Source organism: Archocentrus centrarchus, chromosome 21, assembly GCF_007364275.1.
Source record: "Archocentrus centrarchus isolate MPI-CPG fArcCen1 chromosome 21, fArcCen1, whole genome shotgun sequence".
Lineage (NCBI taxonomy): Eukaryota > Metazoa > Chordata > Actinopteri > Cichliformes > Cichlidae > Archocentrus > Archocentrus centrarchus.
In genome coordinates this window covers 17,713,586-17,738,740 of record NC_044366.1, presented here as the reverse complement: position 1 = coordinate 17,738,740, position 25,155 = coordinate 17,713,586, and the positions used below count along the sequence as shown (strand labels likewise).

At 38.9% G+C, this 25,155-nt stretch overlaps 1 protein-coding gene across 2 annotated transcripts in view; it reads right to left on the bottom strand.

Moving 5' to 3' along the window:
- The window catches only part of ubr3 (ubiquitin protein ligase E3 component n-recognin 3), a 47,798-nt gene that overhangs the window by 2,906 nt on the left and 19,737 nt on the right, over positions 1–25,155 (bottom strand). For both annotated transcript variants that reach the window (XM_030757759.1, XM_030757760.1), the window contains 14 exons: positions 25,030–25,118; positions 20,651–20,800; positions 18,664–18,797; positions 17,935–18,045; positions 17,345–17,545; positions 15,140–15,276; positions 10,538–10,623; positions 6,614–6,719; positions 4,765–4,865; positions 3,635–3,759; positions 1,468–1,575; positions 1,098–1,223; positions 834–1,013; positions 45–254 (listed from right to left, as the gene is read on the bottom strand). In XM_030757759.1, coding sequence (XP_030613619.1) covers positions 45–254; positions 834–1,013; positions 1,098–1,223; positions 1,468–1,575; positions 3,635–3,759; positions 4,765–4,865; positions 6,614–6,719; positions 10,538–10,623; positions 15,140–15,276; positions 17,345–17,545; positions 17,935–18,045; positions 18,664–18,797; positions 20,651–20,800; positions 25,030–25,118 — 1,864 coding nt within the window. The remainder of the gene's footprint in view (positions 1–44; positions 255–833; positions 1,014–1,097; positions 1,224–1,467; positions 1,576–3,634; positions 3,760–4,764; positions 4,866–6,613; positions 6,720–10,537; positions 10,624–15,139; positions 15,277–17,344; positions 17,546–17,934; positions 18,046–18,663; positions 18,798–20,650; positions 20,801–25,029; positions 25,119–25,155) is intronic.

The following is a 25,155-nucleotide window of genomic DNA, read 5'->3' as shown; positions in this document are numbered from 1 at the left end:
TTTGATGATGATAAAAATGGCTCAATAAACCCAGGGAAACTCACCAAAACACATTCGCAGATACCCTGCTGTTTGCAGCACACGCCTTTGAGACAGACAAAAGCACCGCAAACAAGGCAGAGTGCGGGGTCTTTTGGCACCTTTTTGCAGGCAGTGCAGGCCTTTCTGTGATAGTACTGGAAGATGATATTGTAGTTGTCGGGCAGCTGGAGGAGACGGGGTGCTGCCCACTGAGGATCCTGAACCAACATGGTCTGAAGAGGAGAAGAAAGAAAGAAAGACAAGTATGTAAGAATCGCTGCAATTAACTGATTTTATCTACAGCTGTATTCCGGTCTATCACATTCTCACATTTTTCTAATTATCTGTTATCCTAAAGCTATTTTTTTTTATTTAATTTCAGTCTAGTGAATAAATCTAGAAGGCCTCTTAAGTTTTTATGGCATCCTTCACCAGGGTAATAATAAATAAGCACTGATGATAAGGATTATTTTGACGCAAACTAATCTGATATATGAGACACCTCATGTTTTTAACCAAGTGATGTACAGTATCTGAGGTCACTGCAGTGCAGAAGGAGAAGGGCATAAGACATGGGTCAATGGTGCAGTTATTCTCCTTAAAGATAGCTAGACACACATGACAGATACAACAAAGGCTAAGACTAAATGTAAAACATCAGTAGAACTTTAAATACAGGAATCGTTTCTGACACTTTACTTTCAAATTAAGTTAAATTAAATTTTCTGAAGTGTTTTTTTTTTTTTTTAAACTTTACTTACACCGTACAACTACAAACTGTTAACATTTTTGAATGAAGTCCACGAACATACCAGTGACTGCTCAGCATGCATCTGAGAGAGCTCTGCGACCTCAGCACACCACTGCGTCACCAAATCAAAGGCGTTGACTGCCCATTCCAGACACGAGGCACTTTGCACGGTGCTGGCAGGCTGAGGGGCGGAGGATAAGAGCCCTAAACACACAGCCAAGGATGCAAACTCCTCTTCCTCCTGTAAGAAGGCAAACCACTTTGCTATAACATGATCCAAACGGGCAGTTTTAGCATTTAGGATGGCATTTATGATGAATCATACCAAGCAGCCAGTCAGGTTGTCTCCATAGAGGTGGTGCTGCAGAAGGCAGGAGAGGCGTAGGAAGGGCAGGCAGAACTGCTGCAGGCTGAATTCGATAGACTGTGGGGACCACACACTGGAGCTCAGCTGGAGAGGGAAACAGCAGTAACACCTGATCAATAATCAGCCAACGGCCTGCTGATAATACAGTGATGTATACCTCCCCTAGAGATTACTAGAGATATTAGACCACTGTCCCAGAGTAATGGGCAATTTATTGTTAAAGAGAAAATTAAAGAAAGAAGAAAAAAAAAAAAAACAGAGGTTAGGGAGGGGAAAGAATGTAATCCTGAAGGCAGTCACGCTCTAAGCAGTCATTTTCATGTCTCACCATTGTTGTTTCGTCAGCGTTCACCTTGTAGACACTCTTGTCCTTAGAGAGCTCACTGATAACGTGACTGAGCAGCGCTTCAAAACACTTTTCAGAATTTGCAGCGTTCTGTGGAAGAACAGACATAAGCTTTGATCTACAGGTGAACATTAATACAACTTTTCCCATTCTTTTCATATTATTATGGTCTCTCACCATGTTTATCTGTGTTTTGTGTGCAGTATTACATAAACTTAAACCTATAACCTATAACAAGGAGCTTTAGCTGTTAAAATCTACTGTACCACATCTGCAAATGTGTGATGAATTAAAGGAAAAACAAAAAAGGAGTGTCTCAATAAAGTGTTGGACCTTTATGAGCCTCCAGAAGCCTGATCCCAGTCTTTAGAATTGCTGCCCACATTTTTCCAACATGTTTGAATGTGTGTGACATTACACCCTTTTTCTATAGTTGGTTAAAAAAAAAAAAAAAATAAAAATCCACTGTAGAAGCTTTGTAGGATGAACAATCTCCCTGTGCCAGCACAAAAATGCATCACCATTAAAAAAACAGGAAGGACCACAATTAACTACAAGTGTGAAGTAAGTCTGAAGAAGATGATTAAGTTTTTTGTTTTTTTTATTTTTTTTTTGGGGGGGGGGTGACTGTCTTTTCACACTTGGTACTTTCACAGAATGAACGAATCAGGCTGGGTAGTTGTCCTTTCTCATATGTACCAAGGAATAGTGGATAGCTTGAATCAGATGCACTCTCATACCTGGAAATATTCCATTTGGTATAGGCAAGGATTTTAGTCACACGGGAGTAACTGGACAACTGGGATGCTGGCAGGTTAAAAACTGTTAAATGACTGTATTGGACATCTGTGTTCTCACAGGTAATTCTGTGGGGTAATTTCTAAAAAAAAATAGTTAAGTGCTCACATACATTTAAAAAACAAAGTTATGGAGGTAGGGTACATCCTTGACAGGTTCTGCATTATAGAATATAATGACGAATGCAGAATAATTCTTTAATATAACATCTGATAAACAGTAGAGTTATTACTGAATGTGTGTTGTGATAAAAATTCACCTGGTTTGGCTAGTATGTTATATAGAGGAAAAGCTGCGAGCATTTATCAAGCTGAAGGTGGCGGAATATAAAACAGCCACGTTATCTCGTCTGCTGTCCTTTGTCATAGATTTATAGGGGAGGACTTTCAAGTCTACTGATTTCCTTCCTTTAGGCTGTGATATTTCTTCATACTGCATCTTTTTTTAAAGAACAAATTCAATTGGATTACAATAGCGTGGCTGCTGTTCTCATTGGGTATTTAAAAATGGAAGCTCGTGAATGCCCTCGCTTCACTGTTCATGGCTGTGTAAGAGGAAGATACAAATCCATACTTCCATTATGGATGGCAACACCCCAAAGAGGAGGGTTTCAGCTATTTGTCTTTTGACTTTCAAGCCAGCCGCTCACTAATACAATGGTAATAGACTGAAGACAGATTGCCAATTAATGCAGCACTCTCCAGCAACACCGCTTTTCCAGATAATGAAGATTGATACTGTCGATTGTGGAATTCGCATAATTGAAACTGCAGGGCCTAATACAACTAAACAGCGACTCACACGCAGTGATTTACAGTGCTGGAAGCTGGTGCTCACTAACAATCGGGATTCTAGTGGTTCAACAAGTAGTAGATATCATTTGGACCCAATGATAATGTTAATTCTTGGAAGACCCCAAAACAGTGACAACAGTTAAAAATAGCAAACTAAAAAAAAGCACTTTAAGGTTTATGAAGTCATTAGTGCTCATGATTATCTTTGCAGTATGACCATCTTTTTGTGGCCTTAAGTCTGACATAATGACTGGTGATTCACAGACTACAGAGGAGGAGGCAAACTGCATAAGAGGCAAAGTAAAAACAATACATAAAGAAATGCAAGTAAAAGGCCAAAAATAAACAACGCCAAAACCAGAAAATAAATATTAATACAAAATAAGAAATGGCCAGTATACTGCATCACTAGCAGAAAGGTCAAACTCAAGTGGTTCTGTCTCCTCCTGCAGTCTTGCAGTCACCACTTTGTCTGAAGGAGAAGGGGAAGAAGAAAAAAAAAGAAGAAGAAAAAAACAAAACAAAGCACAACAACACTAATGGGATTTCACTTTTACCTTCTTAAGTGCTCCAGACGTGCTCCAGGCCTGCCTTTCCTCTGAGCTGAACTTTGTTGACAGTGCAGTCAGAGCCTGAGTGAACTGCAGGTTGTACAGCATCTTCACCACACAAGTAAAGTGCTCTACAAAGAAAGGGACAAAAGGTGACACTGTGAGCATTGTGCCATTTTGAATTCAGGAAGATCTGGCATCCACCATGCTGGTTGAAGGAGGACGGCAGTTATTCACAGGGGGCGTTGTGTTGTAAAAGTAATTAGCAGAGTGTTTCAGCTGGAAAATGCAGTCTGAAAGGTATTTAAGTTTGCCACCGAGAAGAGCAACAAAGAGTGCAATCTGTTTTCTTCTGTAGAAAAAGGGCTGCTGACAGCTTCTGTACTGATCACTGTGACAAGTGTCACTACACACAATTAAACGCCGCATTTTAAAAAGCAGGCCATTCCCTTTATAGAAATCACATGTAACAGACCTCTTGGGGACAGATAACATCCCACTCCATTTCTCATAAAGGAATCCATCTGAAAACACATCTAATGAGCATCTCACACCACGCAAGAAATACAACTGATTTTCTCCATCTTCCAGAACATTCTATATCCTCAGTAATGTGTCACATGCTATTAAACAACACCATCTTGACAACAATCTGGCAATCCTTAAAACAACTGAATTCTTAATTTAAAAAATATCTAACTAAATTACAGATCTTCCAAGCTAGTCCTTCTATTTAATCCGCCTTTTTCATGTTCAAAAAAAAAAAAAAAAAAAAAAAAAAAAAAAAAATCACAAATGGTTCCTGCCACCAGCCAACCCAATTCCATAATTAAATGGACTTCCACTTAGGTCTCTGGGGTGGCTCTTCACAGTTTAGAAGTAAGGTAGAGCAGATGCAGCAACAAGCCAGAAATGAAGGGCACACAAAGGAGGTGAGAGCTTTCCCATCACAAGGGTCATGTCTTCCTGATCCCCCACAGCCAAAGCAGCAACAGCAGCACAGATAAGAGACGTGAAATGCTTCTTCTCAGCTCACAGCCTGGATTACGACTGATAATGGGGCTGCCCTTACAGAGCATCCACTGAAAAAGCCCCTGCTGTCTTGTAGTATCATAATGCAGAAAGAATTACTGTACCTTTACGCAGAGGCTGTGGCATCGTTAGCACAAAGATAATCAGAAGTGACGGGACGTCTCGAAACAGCATGGGCACCTCAGGCCTTTCTTCATCAAAGGAACTGAAAAGAAAAAATAAAAAGCATAATAAAAAGTTTCATCTCAAGTCAAATAGCTATAGTAATAAGGGAAAAAAACCCTGGGAAGCACATGCATCACTATCAACTAAAACTGGGTGCTTTCTTCATGGTAAATATGAGCTGTTCTAGTTTTACATGGGTCTTTTTCAGACACACACACACACACACACACACACACACACCAATATTTTAGCGTGAAGATAATTTAACTTATCAAAACTAAGACTTGTCGCTGAATTCATTTTCTAATAGTTTAAATGATAAATCTGATTTAAAAATATCTTTGCAGTTTTAGGATCAGAAGCAGATGTGAGCGTCACCTGTGCTCACAATGGTTTCTAAGCTTCACCAGCAAAATATGTTTCAAGATCCAACCTGTGGTAGAAATATCATGCAAATTTTGGAGCTTCTCTGCCTGTAAACATGCCGCAACATTTTAATAAAGTAATAAGGAACATCTGTGTGAAAGTCACCTTTGTCTGACTGGTAAAAAGCCATCTATAAAGCAGGTAGATAAAGGAAGCAATGCTATTTATTGAATATGTGAAAAGGGCTCTAAAAAAAAGAGGTATGAGAACAAAGGTCCTGCTGTGTAAATGTGCTGAATTAATACAAGGCTTGAAAAGACGTTCCTTGTATCTTTAATGCAGCCCGAGTTACATATTCAATTTGTGTGCCGTGACATCTCCATTTAAATGTCTTTTGTTCTGTTGACAATTTAGCGAGGTCCCCATCTCCACTCTATCCTTGAAAGGCCTCGGGGGTTTTGTACTAGAGGAACTGCACTTAAAGAATAATACCTTCCATTACCAAACCACTCGCCAGTTAATTCCTGTGTGCACTTGAAAAAAAGCCTTATATAAGAGAGCTTTCAACCTTGCCTCCTATCTAACAAATTTTACTGGAATACGCTTTTGATTTGATCATAAATAATACGGTGAGACCTATGTTTCACATCTATGTAGAAACATCTCTCTCTGTCCTATTTAACCAGACTGTATCAGGTTGACTGCCTAAGGGTGTCAATGACACTGCTCCTCCCAAAACCCTAACAAAGTATTTTTAAACAGCAAATGGGTCCACTGAGAGTACCGTATGGCTGCGAGCACTTAAACAGTAACAAGTGTAAAAGCTGTCTTACAACACTAACAGGGAGGAAAGGTTGCAAAGGCTTATACTGTACTGTTAACTGCTGAAATGATTTTTTCTTCTTTTACAGCATGGAAGAAAACTCGTACATACATTTAAGATGTTCAAATGTAAAGTAGTTATCCAAAGCTAAGAAAGACGTGTGTCTGTATGTGTGTTAGTGAATGAATGCCTTGTTAAATACAGGTTTCTGCTGAAACTAGGTGGACAGTTGAAAGCCAAAGCACGATGCTGGTGCGGTGTCGGTGTGATGCCGCTGTTTCTCAGTACAGTGAATTCAAAAGGGTCGTTTTGCTCTCTGTGGAGTGCCCGGTAATTTGCTAGATGTAGCAATTATTGGTATCTATGGAAACCAAGCATGGTCCCTTTTCTGTTTTTAGCTCCTCTTTGTGTGGAGGAAAAGCGGCTGGGGGCAGGAGGAAATGGTGGTGTTTAGAGAGAGGACAGAGTGGCACTATGATTGCATGTTTATGTGGGGGGGGCTGTGTGAGAAGCAGTAAAGCCTGGAAGGTATGAGCAATATATGAAATGATTTATAGATTTACTGTTACAGGAGGTACTTAAGACTTTACATCACTCACTCTGCCTCTTTATTCTGTGCAATCTGAGTCAACTTCATCCAGGGGTTGTAGGCCGAATCGATGCTGTACAGACGCATGTGCATGGCCAACACGTGGAACAGCTGATCTGAAAGAGGCAAAGACAAAACGTGCCATTATTATGAGGTTTATCTCTGTGTCTACTGTCACGGCAGCATTCAATGTAGCTCAAACGATAAAAGCACTTGACTCGAGCTGACTGTAGACTAATGCTTGGCTCAGATAAAACCAGGCCAGGCCAGATGGACTCCTGCTTGATTTCAATAGCCTTGAGCAAACTCTTCAATCGGGCTGCACCTGTTCGTTGTGAAACTAATGGAACATGAAGACAGACCTCCTGTGCACACACTTTTGCACGTTTATACACAGGCTTTTAATAGCAGGACACCTCAGAGCCTCAACTGTCTTTGTCTGGACCCATTTCGAGTGCCAAAATTTATGGCAAGACACAAAAGACAGCGAAATAGCCTACTATTTAGATTTTAGCTAATATATTTCAAAGTACAGGCACAAACTAATCTGACATTCCTAAATCTAAACTCAACCTCAAAATTAAAACTAAGACAATCAGATGTGAAACACATGAAATGTGATACTACTTCCAATAAACCACAAGTCTCGATGTAAGATACATATACATATGTGCAACACCTTTCTGCCCAACTTTTATAATGACCAACATGAATCTTGCTGGATTCTGTTTGACAATGAATCATGCTGTAATGCAGCAAACTACTTCACAGAATCAGCATTACAATTTGACTTGTGTGTGACCCACCTATACTTGGAGCAACACTGCCCTCCACAGGTAAAAAATAGGTACTCACCTCTTACCAGGAATTAACCTGGTAGAGACAAAGAATAGAGGAGAGGTGAATCCAGTGACGGCTGTCACTCCCTATGCTAGCGTCAGAAATTAAAATCTTGTTTCCTTGTGTAATATATAACTGAAAGACTGGAGTCATGGCAGAAAACAACATTTATTAGTTGCTGCAAATCAGTATTAACAGTAAAGCTCACTATTCAGAAACAAATGCAATACACAAAGGGAAAGAGGAGAGTTTAAGATAAAGAAGTACTACTTTGGGAGTGAGAGGCCTGTGCCAAACAGGTAGAAAAAAGACCTGAATGCTGAGATGAGCTAAAGACTGCGGTGCTCCTTTGGCTAATTGCTGTGCTCTTCTAGGACTTCTTCTCTGGCACTGCTAACAGCTCTTTACTCAGTGTGATCAATCCTACTGAACAACCTGCCCTCATTTTGATTTTCCCTTTTTTTGGTGTCACAAAACAGCTAAATCATAATTAGCTCTCAATTTTGGCTTTAAACCCAGAGTACCCGGAGAGAACAGGACCTTGAATTAGATAAGCGGTTAAGTAGATGGACAGCCGGATGGACAGTGGGTAAAATCTTAAAAGCCCGAAACCTGAAATCAAAGCAGCTAAAATTAACCCAGTCAGACATTTGATTTATTAAACTATAACCATTTAAAATGTCATAAATGTTATGAAGAAGATCTTTCACACCATCAGCACAGAGTTTCACTGAGGGAATTCTGCTGTATACTCACATCTCATGGCATAGTGGTCTTCACATAAAATCACATCAGCCACGCACACTCAAAGAACACAAATACCGCTGTCAACACTCACCGCGCACTAGAAGACTACACGACTGAGGTCAGCATGATTTGCTTTTAATGTCCCTGCACAGTAGGAGCCATGTAGTCCCCAAGATTAATTCAAATATTTTCAGTTTAATAAAACCCAGAACCGATGCCATTTTGAAGGCTGGACTTTGTAGATTTGATTTAGCTCATCTCAGGGGAATTGAAGCGAGCTTGCTCCTGTGGTTGATCATATCCTCACCATTTGAAAAGACCAAGTGCCTTCTGGGAAACAAGCTTAGGAAAACCCCCATGGGCTCTCACAGTTAGCCAACGTCGGCCGTTTTCCTTTAAATTCATTTCCCTAAGAAGAATGAACACTAATGTACTGCAACTGAGTAAATTTGGCTGTCAGCATGGCTACATGGTTAATGTAGCTCAAAAATGGCAAACCTCTGATGTGAAATCTCTTTTCAGCCACTCAGGGATGACAGGCCATTTCACTGCAGCAGCCGCAACTTTGACAGAACAATTAAACAAATCGAAAATGGGATGTAGGCTACACAGCAACCTTAACTCTCCCCAGACTCACAATCCACACTTCCTATTGCAATACTCCACCCTTCATTCACTTATATTTTACAACCAATTACATCTGAGATTAATTTGCGTTCTAAGAACTGATAAATCATTTTAATGGTCTGATTTTCCTTTGAGATTAAAGCTAAGATCAGTTTTCATCCTGTCCTAGACACATGCCCTTGTCAGCTGTGACACAATCAACTAAGTCAGCACTTGACCCATTTGTCAGCTTCATTTACCCCGACTGCTCCCAACTGCTCACCTGGGACAGCATCTATCCTTTCCTGCCATTTCTAATCGACCCTCTGTTTGTTTATTTGGTGGTTCAGCTATAGAAGTCAAATGCACAAATGGGTTTGACTGCAAGTCAGACAATTTATTACATAGCAGCTGATGGAAAATGACATGCATCCACCTGTAGTAATACATGTCAGTGTAACTGTGATCTGAAACAGCAAAATACATTTCCTAATCTGACATTGCACCAAATAAGATCCACATTTTATTTAAGAAGAGACTGCATTTTTTCCTGCATCAACTTTGCCTTACACTGTAAACATGATATATCATTAAAGGTGGAACAATTCTCCACAACTAAATTTAATTTATAACTTGGTAAAATCCCAAAAAACTGCAATATGTATAAAAATGGCTGTACTCATAAACAGTTCATGCAATACTTTTGTTAAACCCACTAAGTTAAAGGTGAAAGTGTGCATGCCTATTAGATCTTGATTTTTTTTTTTTAATTAAAAATCCACCTTGGTAGTGTACGGTGGCAAAATCATAACAATGTGTCCAAAACCTTATGCCCCTAACTCTAATTCCAGTTCCCTCATTATTGGAGGATCTTTAAAAATGACAGCTTTCACCAGACCAGTGTGCTTTAACTAGCATTTACAGCTCCACGTGAGCATCACTGCACAGGAAGACAAAACTATGACATGCTATTGTAGTTTGCATCATACTTTCTGTGTACATTTCAGAACTGTGGCACTCCTACATATAACAATTATTAAGAAAAATGAATTGTTAACAGACTCAGTACAAGTGATCATAAAAAGGTCATCAAATCTTCCACTACAAAAAATAATGTATTACACAGCACTGTTCTTTGAAATATAGCTGGTTTGTTATTTTGTCCTGGGTTCACCCTGGAGTAGCTCACTTTCAGTTATAAATATTCTGCTCTCAAGCATGTATTAATAAACAAGGCCTTTAACTGTGAACTTCTGGTTAGACTTTGGGAACCGGGGTAGGCACTCCCTTTTAACTTTTATGTTGTGCTTCCTACCTCCAAGACGGGGCATAACAATACTAAAGGACAAACAAAGGGAGGGGAGTTTGAAAAGGCCTGGGGACCATTTTTGAACTTTGTGAACTTTTTTTATGTTCTTACCCTTTCCTGGGATTTTTTTTTTTTTTTTTAATATATGTACTGCTATATACTGGATAGGAGATGCAGACTGTTTTTCATTTTATGTGCGTTTTGGATGTTTTGACTTTGTTATTAATGTAAAAATAAATAGAGATAATGGGGGAAGTGGTCACTAGAATTTCTTCATATTATAATGTTATTAACATTTAAAAATGCAGTAGCACTGGGCCATAAGTGTCACACTTTGTGTGGAACACAGACCAAATACAATGTATATAAAACTAATTAAAAATTACTTTAAATATATATAAAATAGGAATATTTGCGGGAGTAGCTACTCACTGAGACACGAGCGTTTGGCAGCTGCACTGGCTCCTCCAGAACACAAGTTTCCTCCTCGATGCACAAGTTCCAACTCCAGGTTGGTCCTGAGGTGACAGGGTCATGAGCATTATTAGGCAGAAGGTACACATATTAGACAGTTCAACACATCAACACACACACCCACACCCACACCGGGGAAAGTTTCACTGGTCTAATAAAACTTAAACACCATAACCCAGGGATATGTCAGAGAGCACAGATTCAACTGTGCTGGCCATTTCTGACAGAAAAAGAAGTGACTGAAAATTATTACAGCAACAATTACAAATTTGTATGAGCATGCCAGACTAAATTTCTAGATCTTTGATGACATCATAGCTTAGATTGATTTTGCTAATCATCATCAATCAAAGAATCTTTTGCTCCTTGTTGATGTTTTCCCTATGTTTTCAATAGTGCATTCACAACTTAGCATATTAAATTTAAGAAATATTATAATACATACCATTAATGCATACAGCACCATGCCGCAGGCCTCATCTTACTTGTGTGCTGAATTAATGACCCAGCTCTGGTTTAATCAGCAGTGCAGAGACCTGCTCAGTCATACCATCCACACAGCTTTTTTTTAAACTCTGCACTGTACTGTGTGGCAACCACGCACACTGGCTTTTCATCAACTAAAAATCATATAGCAGCAGGTGCCACCTATATATTAACGTAGGAGAACATAGAAAGTTGGCTGATAATCTTCAATCAAATAAAGTCTGTCAATTAGTGGGTATTTATATGGCAACATTTCACTCAAAATGCATGTTTATTGGTATTAACACGGTCTTATTTATGTATAAACTGAGCCATTTGCCACTTAAGGGGAAAAAAAGGCACACGAGCACAAGGGCACAAGAGCAGCGAGTGTGAATGTCTGCAAGGGAGGGTGTGTGTATTGGCATAAATGGCTGAGGATCATCATATTCAGCTTTTGGTTACATAGCCTGCCTCTTTTACCAATTTGATTAGGAAGATGAAGGATGCTGCCTAGTCAAGCCATTTGCCATTTAATGCGCCTGTTTTGCAGCAGCAATTCCGTATCAAATAAATGACAGCTTTCCAAGACTGATTTTGCACAAGCTAGACCATTAGCATAAAAGCCTTTCCGACTACAGTTCGCGCATAATCCCCAATATGTACTTCTCATGCACAGACATATTTTTCTTGTGAACATTAATTCACACAATTTCACACAAAGAACTAAAACAGTGAAAAAATAGAAAGTGCATAGATGGTAAAAACAGATAAGCATCACTAAAATAACACTGATCTGGGCCTGTTTTCAGCCTACCACTGGCTATTTCTTCCTGTGGGCCGGTGAGGAGGGGGCAAATCCTCGGGTTTCCTGGGAGAAAAAGCAATTTCACATAGATAATGCAGCCACGGTGAAGCTCCATCTGGCTTTTGCTGATAAGAGCACCCCTGTGACAGAGGAATTTTCCACTCCTCAGGCAATTTGCGCTGTTCATTGAACTTCAGAGAGCCAACAGGCACCCAGACACACTCAAGGGATCATTCTGTTCAGGGTGGATGGCTGAGGGAACCACAGCATTGGGTGGGCAAAAGGCCTCGGTGGCTACGCTTCAAAAAGGGCAAAGTTTTTTGGAATGGGAGTGGGGTGGAGTCAGAGACCCCAAGGTGAACTGGAGGGCAGTCATTTCTCTTACCTGTGACCAGTCTGCTGAGAACACACAAAAAAATGAAGAAAGCACTGTGTAATTTTTACTTTCCAGCTTATTCCATTATGTTTTGTGGCTAAGGGATGATGCAATTAATACCAAAATTAAACTGAAATGCTGTAGCTGCATCGTATGCACTGCCCACTGCTATTTATTCCCAAGACAACACAAGATTGTGAAACATGTGAATATGTGCCAGTGAGGAACAAGCAGAACAGAGACTGGGACTTGGCGAGCTTAAGAAGGAACACCTGAAAGATGTATTCAGAGAGTGTGTAATCACTCTGTATTCAACCAGACCTAGCAAGTGGGGAGACGGTAAGAGTCGGCACAATTTTACTACAGACTACAGGTGACAAAGCTGCTTATGCTGGTCCAGAAAACACTTTGTACTTCTCATTATTGGCCTTCAAAAAGAAACAGCTCTAAGTAACTGAGAAAAATGCTAATTATTCTGCACAGTTTGGTACAAATTTCTGGTGTACTGCTTAAAAGCTGGTAATGAAATTCAGTATTGGTGTTTAAGAAGCCTTTCAGCAGTAAAAACCTAGAAAAGTAAGACTGTCCACACTAAATAGATGATTCTGCTGTGTTTTTGAATGAAGGATCATTGTTATTCAAATTGAGGATCTGGCATTATCACACAAACAGAAGAGCAAAAAGGTGCTTATACTACTGCAGTCAACAGCAGTGACGTGCGGTGAGGGTCGTGACTGGTGAGGCACTGACGTCATCACATCAGATTTACAAACATATAGCTTATTCACCATTTGATTGGCAACAGTTGTTTTGTTTAACATTAACATAGTCTGAAGCAAACCTTTTAGCTCCGGTGTTGGTCTTCCTTTAATTATTATCTTCTGCTTCGATTGAAAGTCCAGTTTAGAAAATTCTTTCAGTTGAGTTATGTAATCTTCAATGTTGAACATAAGGCCAAGCAACAGGAAAAACTAACTGGCCTTGCTAAACTGTTTATGGTAGCTTGCCGCGGAGGAGTCGTAGAGTCCCTGGGATCACCAGCGCCCCCTACCATGAGGCACGAGAACTGCGTGCCTCACCTAGTGTCTCTTCGCAGCAGTTTCATGATCGCTCAACACAAGAATGCATTACACACACATACAGTTGTTAATGAAAAAAACAAAAAAAAAAAACTGTGCATTATATACACCAGCTAAAATATAGAAATTTAGTTCATATAGTAAAAGTGTTAGAACATTTTAATAGCCACATGCAAAGGGAAAGTAATCCGGTCTCACTGCATAGCATGCCAGCACAGTTAGTAGTCATTGGCAATGACTATACTGAGCCGCACCACGGATTGCGCAATCCGTGGTGCGGCTCGCCGGGCTGGTGCCTCACCGTTCGTCTCTTAGTATTTGACCGGCAAATGCGAAAATTCAGCGATTTTGAAAAAACTAATCTAAAAATGGTGTAGTTAAATGGAAAAGAACTTTAAAATACAAATCACTGAATGAATATAACCATTTAATTTATTTTTTAATTTTATATTTCCACGATGACAGGTGAGGCCGTGCCTCACCTGCCTCCCCTGACTGCACGTCACTGGTCAACAGTCAGTGGTGTGTTCAAGTGTGTAAAAATGTGTAACTTTGTGTGGAAAGAGGACCTCCAAGAAGTAAAGCAGTGAATCAAAAGAATCCATGAAGGTTGGAAGGACACTGAATAAAATAAGTATTAATATCTCATCCTTTTCCAGCTGAACGGAAAACTTCTGCCAAATCCATAATTTCATCCTTTCATGACAAGACTTGTTTGTAATATCACAGTGGTACTAAAAGTCTGAAAAAACACTGCTTATTCTATACATAGAACTACCATAATTTCCTAACAAGGTTCTTAGAGTTGTAGTAATTTCTTTTTTTTATAAATTTATTTCTGAGGAAGTACCAATGCAAAAATGTAATAAATTTCATCAGTATATAATATATAATAAATGTTATAATTTCCTAAATCGGTCAGTATTCACAGCTCACCACAGGTAATAGATAGAATGTAGATCAGCTGATAAATAAAGGCTTGTTTACCTTTTCACCACAACAGTCTGCACCAATCGGTACTCTGAGCACCAGCACGACAGCTGGGGCTTTCCTGGCTCAGGAAAGCCTTTGGATGGAGTGACTGTGCATTTAAGTCTGATCAGTTCACACACAGTAAAGGGCCTAAATCTGTTTTACCTTACCGGAAAAAAATGTATGCATTTTTCTGTATTTCTGACCATATGGCAGGCAAAATGGCAATTATAAATGCATAAATAAAATCCCAAACAACAGATTTCCTTTGACTACAACCTTTTTGAGGGGGGTGTCTTTTTTCAAAAGACAAACTCTGCTCAGCTACTTAAGTACAGAGTCTCACAAAGCCCTTTATCCTCAGCTCCAAACTGCCATAGGGTCAAAGGTCTGCTTGATGCACACAAATTAATTCAGAAGAATTCTGTTTATGAAGATCACACATACAGAACAGTAACAAAAGGAGTAACAAGACAATCACAGTCTTCATAAACTGAATAGACAAACTACCATGACCCCTGCAGCATCCCTCAAAAGTGAAGAGCAGGTTAAAGAGACTACTAATTCACAAACAACAGAAGCTGAATTGAGGCTTCTGAACTGAATGACAGTGGGCAGTATTATTTTCCAGAAAGGCTGAGCAGTAACAGTGCGGCACACCACTAGCAACCAGTTTAATAGATGATACCCCTTCCACATCTCCAAGGGTCACTAACATTGCTGATAATTTCTGAATTTAATCATATTCACCTTATCCCTATATTTTTTCTCTGAACGTTTCAAAAATTGTGGTTTTTCAATGCAGTCACACATTAGATCTAAGAATAAATGGTTGTAAATTAGCATTTTTTGGCTCTTACCTTGCCACTGAATACATGAAGAGAAAATCATTGTCAGGGGACCCAGGGTTCTTGCCATAGTCCATGTATTTCTTCTGCGTGGTATTCTTGATGTCTTTGATTACCAACTCCATCTCTTTACTCAAGTTGGACTCCGTCTTGGAGATTAACAACAAAAAGTGCAAAGTTAAGTCAAAATACTGCTTAACCTAAGACAACTTCGGTTTTTTTAAAATGGTAAGCTCCTCCCCCCTCCTTACAAAATAAAGTTATCATTTTAAAGTACTGACAATAAAGTCCCTAAGTATCTGCTTGGTGCCATTATTTTCTTGAACAGGTCCTTAACCCATCAGCAGGACTGGTATCTGCTCCTTTGTGCAAGGAGGAACAGAATAAAACACTGCCAGAGCCCTACAAAATGACCCCGAGCAGGCCACTGGTGTGACTGTCTCTGACCAAACAAGAACAAACAGACTTCGTGACGGTCGCCTGAGGACCAGATGTCCTCTAGTGGGCCCTGTGCTCACTGCCTGGCACCGTGGAGCTCGAAGGGCATTTGCCATAGAATACCAGAACTGGCAGGTTCACCACTGGTGCCCTGTGCTTTTCATAGATGAGAGCAGGTTCACCCTGAGCACATGTGACAGACGTGAAAAGGTCTAGTGAAGCCATGGAGAACGTTATGCTGCCTGTAACATCACTCAGCTCCACTGGTTTGGTGGTGAGTCAGTGATGGTCTGGGGAGGCATATCCATGGAGGGATGCACAGACCTCTACGGGCTAGGCGACCACACCCTGACTGCCATTAGGTATCAGGGTGAAATCCTTCAACTCACTGTCAGAGCCTACGCTGGTGCGGTGTGTCCTGGTACCTCCTGGTGTACAACAATGCCTGGCCTCATGTGGCAAGAGTATGCAGGCAGTTCCTGGAGGATGAAGGAACTGATACAATTGATTGGCCCCCACGCTCACCTAACCTAAATCCAATAGAACACCTCTGGGACGTTATGTTTTGGTCCATCTGACACTGCCAGGTTGCACCTCAGACTGTGCAGGAGCTCAGTGATGCCCTGGTCCAGATCAGAATCAGAATCTTTTATTTTTTGTAGTATATAGTGATCTGGGAGGAGACCCCGAGGACACCATCCATTGTCTCATTAAGAGCATTCCCCGATGTTGTCAGGCATGCATACAAGCACATGGGGGCCATGCAAACTACTGAGTACCATTTTGAGTTGCTGCAATGACATTTTGGCAAAATAGACTAGTCTGCCATATAATTTTTCACTTTGATTTGAATTTCCATCAAACGATGTGGCATCTGTCCATTTCTAAAACATCCATATCAGTACAGATATCCAGCATGATTCATTTTCCCCATTGAAATCTGATCTGGTTTCAAAATGTTCCTTTAATTTGTTTGAGGACTGCATTTATCAGCAGCACAAAGCTGTTATAAGTGATCATCAAGCTCCAATAAGAGTGGCTCATATAGATCTCCATAATACTTTATGGTAATTATTTAGATACTTTTTTCTCTCTATGTCCAAAGACCTGTTTGGTCTGAACTTTCAGTCTAAAATGCATTAATTTTCCAACAGTTTAGATTTCTAAGCATGCAGCAGATGGCTTTCAGCATTTGTAAAACAGTAATAAAATAAAAATTTACACACAGATAAGTAAACCTTTGTAAAATTTTTCCATTTTATTTTGTCATACTGTCAGTAATAAATTGGGAAGAGATTAAGTCAATCTAGTTGGTGGTAATAAGAAAGCTGAAAATGGATGTTGCATGGGTGCATAATGATTTTTAAAAATTTTGATAAATCACAAAAACGTGTCATTTTTTTAAAAAAGTTTTCAGCATTTTTAAAGGCTGTTCAAGCTGTACATCCCAGTTATTACTTGGTTTATGATTATTTGGAAACAAAAGGTTAAAAAGAGCAAAAGCACTGATATTTGAGACATTTACAGGTGTAAAAATTGCATCACTTTTGGTCAAACAGTGAGATGACAAAAAAAAAAAAAAAAAAAAGAGAAGAATAGTCTATCTGAAAAAAAGACCCCATTTGTAGTATATAGTGATCTGTGTATTGTAGTATATACTGATCCCCATCCAGTAATTACAATTACTCCCTCTGTGGTCACTAGCCAGTAAATGCAGAGAACAGATTTAGAAAATGGTTGTTTTTAATATTAAATGTCTGGTTTAATTACCAAACTTACTGGAAAAAGGCCAAGTTTCTCCTGAAGTTCTTCCACCTCTTTTACAAGCACAGATGTCTTCTTGTTTGTGGGTGTGTGCCAGGCACCGGCCTCTGTGCCCCTCCCAGGGCGACAGGGAAGGACACTATTGGCAAACTGTCGACATAGTGGGCATGTAAACTCACCCTTGTCAACAGAGAAACCCTGGAGGACCTGGTCATTCTGGGAGAGTTTAAAAAAAAAAAGAAAGAAAAAAAAAAATCCATGAAATGTGACCTATGAAATCTAAACTCAAAAGTTAAGCGGAACTGGAAGAACAGTCACTGGACTTTCTTAAGGCTAGAAATTTATAGTTTGCATGCAGAAGTAAATCCAAACTGTATTTTCAGTTGAAAAGCATCAATATATAAGAATCTAGCTCCAACCATCATCGTGTATTCATAATTTCTAATTAAATATGGCACAAAAAAAAAGAAAAAAGACAAGTGGGAATTGTGATATTTACGCTTGACTAATGGTCTGAATGATTAACCAATTGACAAAATAGTCACTACTCGACTTTCTGCCAATAAAGTAACCAATTATTCCCTAAGGTCAAGCTTTTTTCTCACCCTCAGAGACTCCATGTATGACTTATGGCAATCTATATGCAAAGTGTGTCCACAGGTCTGGACGTAGACACCACCATCCCACCCTATTGACACCGACTGCAGACAAGAACTCTATAGAATTCATAAGAGAGAAAAAACATCCATTAGAGTATACAAATACATCTTCAGACTCCCACTTTCAAGGAGTATTTGTTTATTTTATGCTAAGGTGCTGAGAAATAAACAGAGTTTAACAAACTGCATAAAACAAATGTCAACAAATAAGCTCATGTTACTTATGTTTTATCAGGTAAGTAAAGGTGGCAGCTTTTCACTGAGAATAAGAAGGAATGGTTGAATGGTCAGTTTTTCATTTAACATATCCAAGTCAACCAATGTAATCACTGTTTGGACAATAATACACAAGGCTGGCATAATAATCAAACTAGCAAGGCCAAGCCATTCTCAGTAAAAGCATCTTAATATGCTTTGTACCCAGACAAACGTCACAGAGGCCTATAAATGTCACTACCAAACATTTTAGACATATTTTTTAGCTAGGACTATCAACATCTTACATTTTCCTAAGAACATCTGCAGATGGAGACTCTCACTTTAATGATATATATTTAAAATAAATATCAATATCAAATATCAATATCAATTTTGCAAAAGACAAATTCATATCTGTGATCTGAGCCTTTTTAATCTTTTGTGTATAGGCATCAATGTTTTCTGTGAGTCACATACGTCTTTAAAGAACCGTTGCATGAGCGTGAGCCTGACATCATTAGCTACTCCGCACGTGTCCGCAGGGTAAACGTGCTCCTCATCGCTCGTCGGCAGATTTTTAGGCTCTTTGTTTTTGCAGCGGTGCCCCAGCACTACAACACATAAACTGCTGTTAGTCATAATGAAACTTAGTTTGGAAAAAAGTCCCCAACTCTCAAGCAGTTTTTATCAGATTTGAGTGATGACTCTTTAGTTTTTATGTCCCAGAAGACCACTGAAATGAAACTTAAGGCTCTCTTCCCTGTCATCTACATAAAGGGGTCTAAATAACTGCCTAAATAGATGGCCAAAATCATTAACAAAATGGCTGTTGCAAATTGAGCACACATTGAAAAGTTACCCACTGTGACAGTGAGCAGACATTATCCAGGCTGCTAATAAGGACTGTGTGCACCTCAATTTGTCATTTATTTTTGAAATCAATCAAGTATCATTTAACATTATACAAGAAAATATTAAAGAAATTTCTCACAATGTGGGACGAATAAAGGATTCTCTTATCGTATCCAATTAAAGAAAAATCCGGGTATTGTTTGAAATTTGAGCTTGCTCATTTAGCTTGTCATTTAATTCAACTCAAAAAATGCTGATGGTTTCTGGTCGCTGATTAATAAGATTAATGCTATAGCTCATCCACTGGTGCTCACTGGAAGCAAATGTTGTGTCAAGGTCAGGATCTTCTGAACCTTTTTAAAATATGACCAATTTATCATCTAACATGCAATTTACTGGAATAAATCTTCCTTCCGCTTTTCACCTAAAATGGTAAAGCAGTTACATTTTACAGCAGATGGCTTCATATACAAGTGAGCAAGAGGTCAACATGAATGATGACGCTTTAAAAAAACAAAAACAAAACCCTAACACTGGTTACCTCCACCAAGGAAGTTATGTTGTTGGTAGTTTTTACTTGTCATTCTGTCTGTAAACACAATAGCTCAAGATGTTTTTGAATGAATTTTGATAAAACTTTGTAGGAGTGTAGAGTGGGGTCATGTTAACAATTAAAATTTGGCTTACATCCACCAAGGGCCTTAATGATTTATTGGTTGAAAATTGACAAAAAGCCTCATAACTTAGAAACTATGATTCTTATAAGTATAGTGTGTATTGTCAACATATAGAAAGTGCTGTATAAAGATTTAAAATATGTCATATCTGATCTCTGGCCACTCCTTCAAGGTCAATAACTAAATCTGAAGGTCAAACTATATAGAGCTATTTTAAACTATGTTTCTTACTACCATTGTTTGTATTGACAACATATAGACATACAGGAAATTATATATGGGGATTCCAAATATCACATTACTTTGGACCTCTGACCTCTTCATCAAGGTCAAATAAATCATTAAGTTGACACTGAAGACCTTGGTATAATGTAAGCCAAACTTGAATGGATGTTAACATGACCCCCACTCTAGTCCCCTACAAGTTTTATCACAATTCATTCAAAGCTTTTTGAGCTATCATGTTTACAGACAGAATGATGGACACGCACGCTTGCAAATGCTACCAAAAAACATTATCTCCTTGGTGGAGGTAATAAGCTCTTATTTACAAATCAATACCCATTATCGATTACCTACTCCTACATGTTTGTGTAATCAAAGTAAACTTTTGTCATGCTACCCCTATCTAATTTTTACTGCACTACAAACTTCTTAAAGTACATTTAAAAAGAGCAAAGAAAACAAAATGAATATATCCAAAATGCAATACTATTCCCTTAAAAGTAAATACTGCCCAGCGAATCAGCTCCCCTGGCAGAAGTTTGCGCTCTCAGAATGCTTCTTGTTTTTAAAAAGGTCAGGCAGTCAACAGAGAGAAAAGTGATAAGTGCTTTCTAAAACTGTTGTGTAGAAGAAAAAAAAAGGTGAACAAGTTCTTTACATTTATTTTAACATTTCATTTTGGAAAATGAAATTGCTGGCAAATAAAATACCTGAGGAGGCTTGAAGAAGAACTACTAGGCCAGTAGGTCGGTCTTCAGTGGAAGGACCACTCTGGCCGCAGATCACGCAGTCATAAAGGACCTCAGACTCCATCACTTCAGATGCTCCTAGGTCCATGGCTGCTTCAGTGTCAGGGGATTCTGGCAGAAAAGAGACAAAAACATAAGTTTTTGTCTCAAACACTTCACACAAAATTTAACACAACAGTGCTAAAACAAGAATAAAAAATAAAATAAAAGCAAAAAAATTATAAACCAAGTGACTAAAAGCTGGAGAAAGAAATTCTGGGGACAGTCTGGAAAATTATTACTTATGTTCAATAATTTGTCAGGATTACTTTCACCCATAGGCGCATAAAAAGCATATAAAAGAATAAGAAACAAACACTTGGAGGTAATGATGCCTGTAAGGGTTCTCTTTGTGTACACCGGAACCTCAGTCAATTGTCTATAATGAAGCAAGGTCACTGCAAGCGACTCAGTTAAAAAAAAAAAAACTGAGAAAAAAAAATAAATAAATAAGCAAGCAGCACTACTACTTCCTAATTCTACTAACCCTAATTCCAATAAAAAAGTAAACAATTTCACTTCAATTCCTTCTGCTGGAATGTGCAACAACACATCTTTAAGTCAGAGATTCACATTTCCACTGGCAAAATGGAAACTGAGTGACAAAATGTGTGCACCACATTGAAATCAGAAACCATTAAAATGCGAAGATAAAAGAAAAAAAGTAAAAACTTTTCAAAAGTAGTACTACTATCTAGTAGTGTCTCTAAACCTCATTTGGAAGGCAAAACAAGGCCAAATACTTCGAGTGGTCTAGAAAATTGACTACACCTGCCAGAGGAGAAATCCTACTTGATTTTTGAGAGACGTGTCACACCTTCTGGTTTTCATCTGTGTGAAAAAGGATTTACACTACAGCAGGACAATAAGCCCAAAAACATAAAGGCTTCAGAAAAAAATACTTGAAAACTAAAGAAGATCAAGGAGTGCTGCTAACCATCACAGACTATAACAATATCCTATGTCAGTCTCATTGAACATTTATTTGGAACTCAAAGACAGAGAAAGCCTGACATCAAAAGAAGCTTTTTTTGGGGTACTATCAGGATACTTGGATACTGTAGGTTACCATGTACTGCATAAACCTTTAGAGTTCACACTAGCCTGTCACTGCTGGCAGCAAAGCAAAAAAGGGAAACCTATGATATCATTCTGATATTATTTGTACTGAAAAAGCCTGTGCTGATTTCCAAATGACTGCAATAAAAGTGTGTCCCCCCAAAACTCCTACTGCATGCAAAAAAAAAAAAAAAAAAAAAAAAAAAAAAAAACACTGGGAACTTAACCGGGATTTGCTTTCTACTGCTCCTTCCATGCTCGTCTGGCACAGCACTTGAGATTAATTGGTAAAATGAAACTGACTTTAAATGTTAAAAACTATGTTCAATTTGAGTAGTAAACACTACAGAAATGTCGAGCTGTGTTACAAATTGATTTATTGCTTTTTGGGAGAACATATTCACAGAAGAGGTCACTGTGTTCCTGAGGAAATTAAAGCTGTTTGCATTAGATGTCAAAGCTACAGTTCTACCCTCAGGCATTCCGACCACATAGAGCCATAAACGCGTGTACATACACACAGGAAAGATGGCTAGCACACCAACAGTAGCGTGAATTTGTGGCACACAATATTGTACAGTGAAGGCTCGCAACTTAATCTTAGAAAAGATTAGACTAAAACTGTAAAATGTATCCAACACCCCCCCCCCAAAAAAAAACAAAAACATGAGAGCTAACCTACTGCAATATATTGACTAAAACACAAACAAAAAAAAGCCTGGTCATAATTATAATAATCATAATAATAACTTTCATTGTACTGATATGACATAATGGAGCTTTTCATGTTATGTTCTGAAAATCCAGCATTGACACTGAAGCTAAAGTTATGGCTCAGCAGTGAGTGTTCGGAAAGACATAACGTTCCTTCTGAACACACCAGCCATTATTCATTTGCTAACCATGCTGTGTCAGGGGGGGAGCCCCGGGAGTCCGGCCTACCATTAGTGCTTTGATCCTATGTGCCCTCACAGCCAGCAGCCACCCACACTCCCACAGGATCACCATACTACTCTCAATTTCTTCTGAAAGGCCTGCAGAGACCGTACGAACGGACTCGGCCCAGTGTCACCTTGCCCCAGTCAAAAACATACAGCAGTGAGTTTATTTTAGCCAATAGTGCTTCAAGGGCTATAGCGGTAAAATGCCCTTCAAACAAAAACTGGTAATATGTGGTTTATGATTTTTAAAGGTCTTTCCCTCCTACAGTACTTCACAAAAACATGAGACACTAAAGGTAAAATAAGGATGGTTTTAAAAAAAAAAAAAATGCAATGAGTCATTTTTTAAAAATTTACTAAATAACTTCATACAAAGTACAAGAGACAGTAAAACACAAAAATCACAGTACTTGGAGATGAAGGTTCTTCCAAGCAGCTTTGAAAACTTGCCACCATTTATCTATTGGTTTATTCTTAATTGCTTTTCTGTCTTTTGTAATTCTAGACTGACTAACTGTTGAGATCATTAATATCTAATTCACAACTTCTCCTCTGGTTATGTATTGATTATTAATTTAGGACCAACAAATACTATAGTGTTCTTTACACTGTAGTTTGTGGTATGTTTTGAGGCGACTGAATAAATTAGTTTTGTTGCTTTGTGATACAGACACACATCTTCTTGGTTAATATCACTTGCACTAAATCTGAAGTATTTCCAAACAACAGATGATCATCAGCTTTGAGGGACAAACTCTTCACCTTCTGCTGTGCCACATGTTTGCATTTGCTGTAAATGTCTTAACATAGTGTTACTCGTCAAGACTAACCCATAAAACTTGGGTTTGCAGCCACAGGGAACAGCTGTGATTGGCTCACACAGACAGGGGTCAGGCACTGATTTAAGGAGCATTTGATTTGCTATAGAAGCAGCACGCATTTTCAAGATCACTCAATTATTTTGGGAAGCCAGGAATTATGGAATTGTGATCGAGATTAAAATTGGATTGAGTATGCAACCCTACACGAACATTTGATAAAGATTGAATCCTGAACAAAAATTGCTGCTGCCTTTGATACAGTAGATCACAGCATTTTAATATCTCGTTTACACCACTTAGTAGGCATTGGTGGCACTGTTCTTAAATGGTTCAGTTCTTACCTGGCAGAGAGAACTTTTTCTGTGAGCATTCTTGATGCTGAATCATCTGCTGCTTCTCTGCCATGTGGTGTACCGCAGGGCTCAATTCTGGGCCCACTGCTTTTCTCACTGTATTTACTGCCTCTGGGTTCTATCCTCAGAAAACATGGAATCTCATTTCATTGTTATGCTGACGATTGTCAAATTTATTTGCCCTTGAAGAAGAAGGATATCCATTCCATAAACCCATTATTACTGATCTTGGTTTTAAGGTGGACAGTGATTTTAAATTGGACAGCCAAATCAGAGCTGTGGTTAAGTCCAGTTTTTATCATTTGAAGCAATTGGTATCAGTAAAAGCATTTCTATCTAGGCAGCATTTTGAAACAGTGATCCATGCTTTTATTTTATCTCGACTGGATTACTGTAATTCACTTTATTTTGGAGTCAGTCAGTCGCTACTCTCACGTCTGCAGCTGGTTCAAAATGCTGCTGCACGACTTTTGATGGGAACTCAAAAGAGAGAGCACATGACCTCTGTCCTGGCCTCACTTCACTGGTTGCCTGTACATTTTAGGATTCATTTTAAGATTCTTATGTTTGTTTTTAAATCTTTGCACAATCTTGCCCCGCCTTACCTCTCTGAGCTTCTTCACCCCTACATACCTTGCCGGTCTCTCAGGTCAGCAGACCAGCTGCTCTTGGAGGTACCAAGATCAAGAAGGAAGCTCAGAGGGGACAGGGCTTTCTCTGTTGTTGGTCCTAAGTTATGGAATGACTTGCCTTTGCAGGTTAGAGCGGCCCCTTCACTGTCCACTTTTAAAGTTCGTCTTAAAACCCATCTTTTTTCCTTGGCTTTTAACTCCAGCGGGATCTAGTTTTAAACTGTTTTTTTTTTTTTTTTTTTTTTTTTTTTAACCTGAAAGAGTTATTAAATTGTTATTTATTTGTGTTTTAATGTACAGCACTTTGTGTCAGCTGTGGTTGTTTTAAAGTGCTTTATAAATAAAGATGGTATGGTATGGTAAAAATTCTACTCCGCTATTAGCAGCTAGTGGCTGCTGCATATTACATTTAAGTTTTTTTAAGCTGTACCATAAAACTTAGATAACAAGTTGACAAAAAAAAAAAAAAAAAAGGATCAGTCAGCCTTTTGTTACCAACATCCATGGCCGTTTCCATGAAACTCTTCTGCCTGGAGGCAAATTCAGCAAGCAGTTTCTGCTGTCTCTCTCTAGCCCTCTGACGCCTGAAAGAAGAACAGGTAGATATTAGGCAATGTGTTC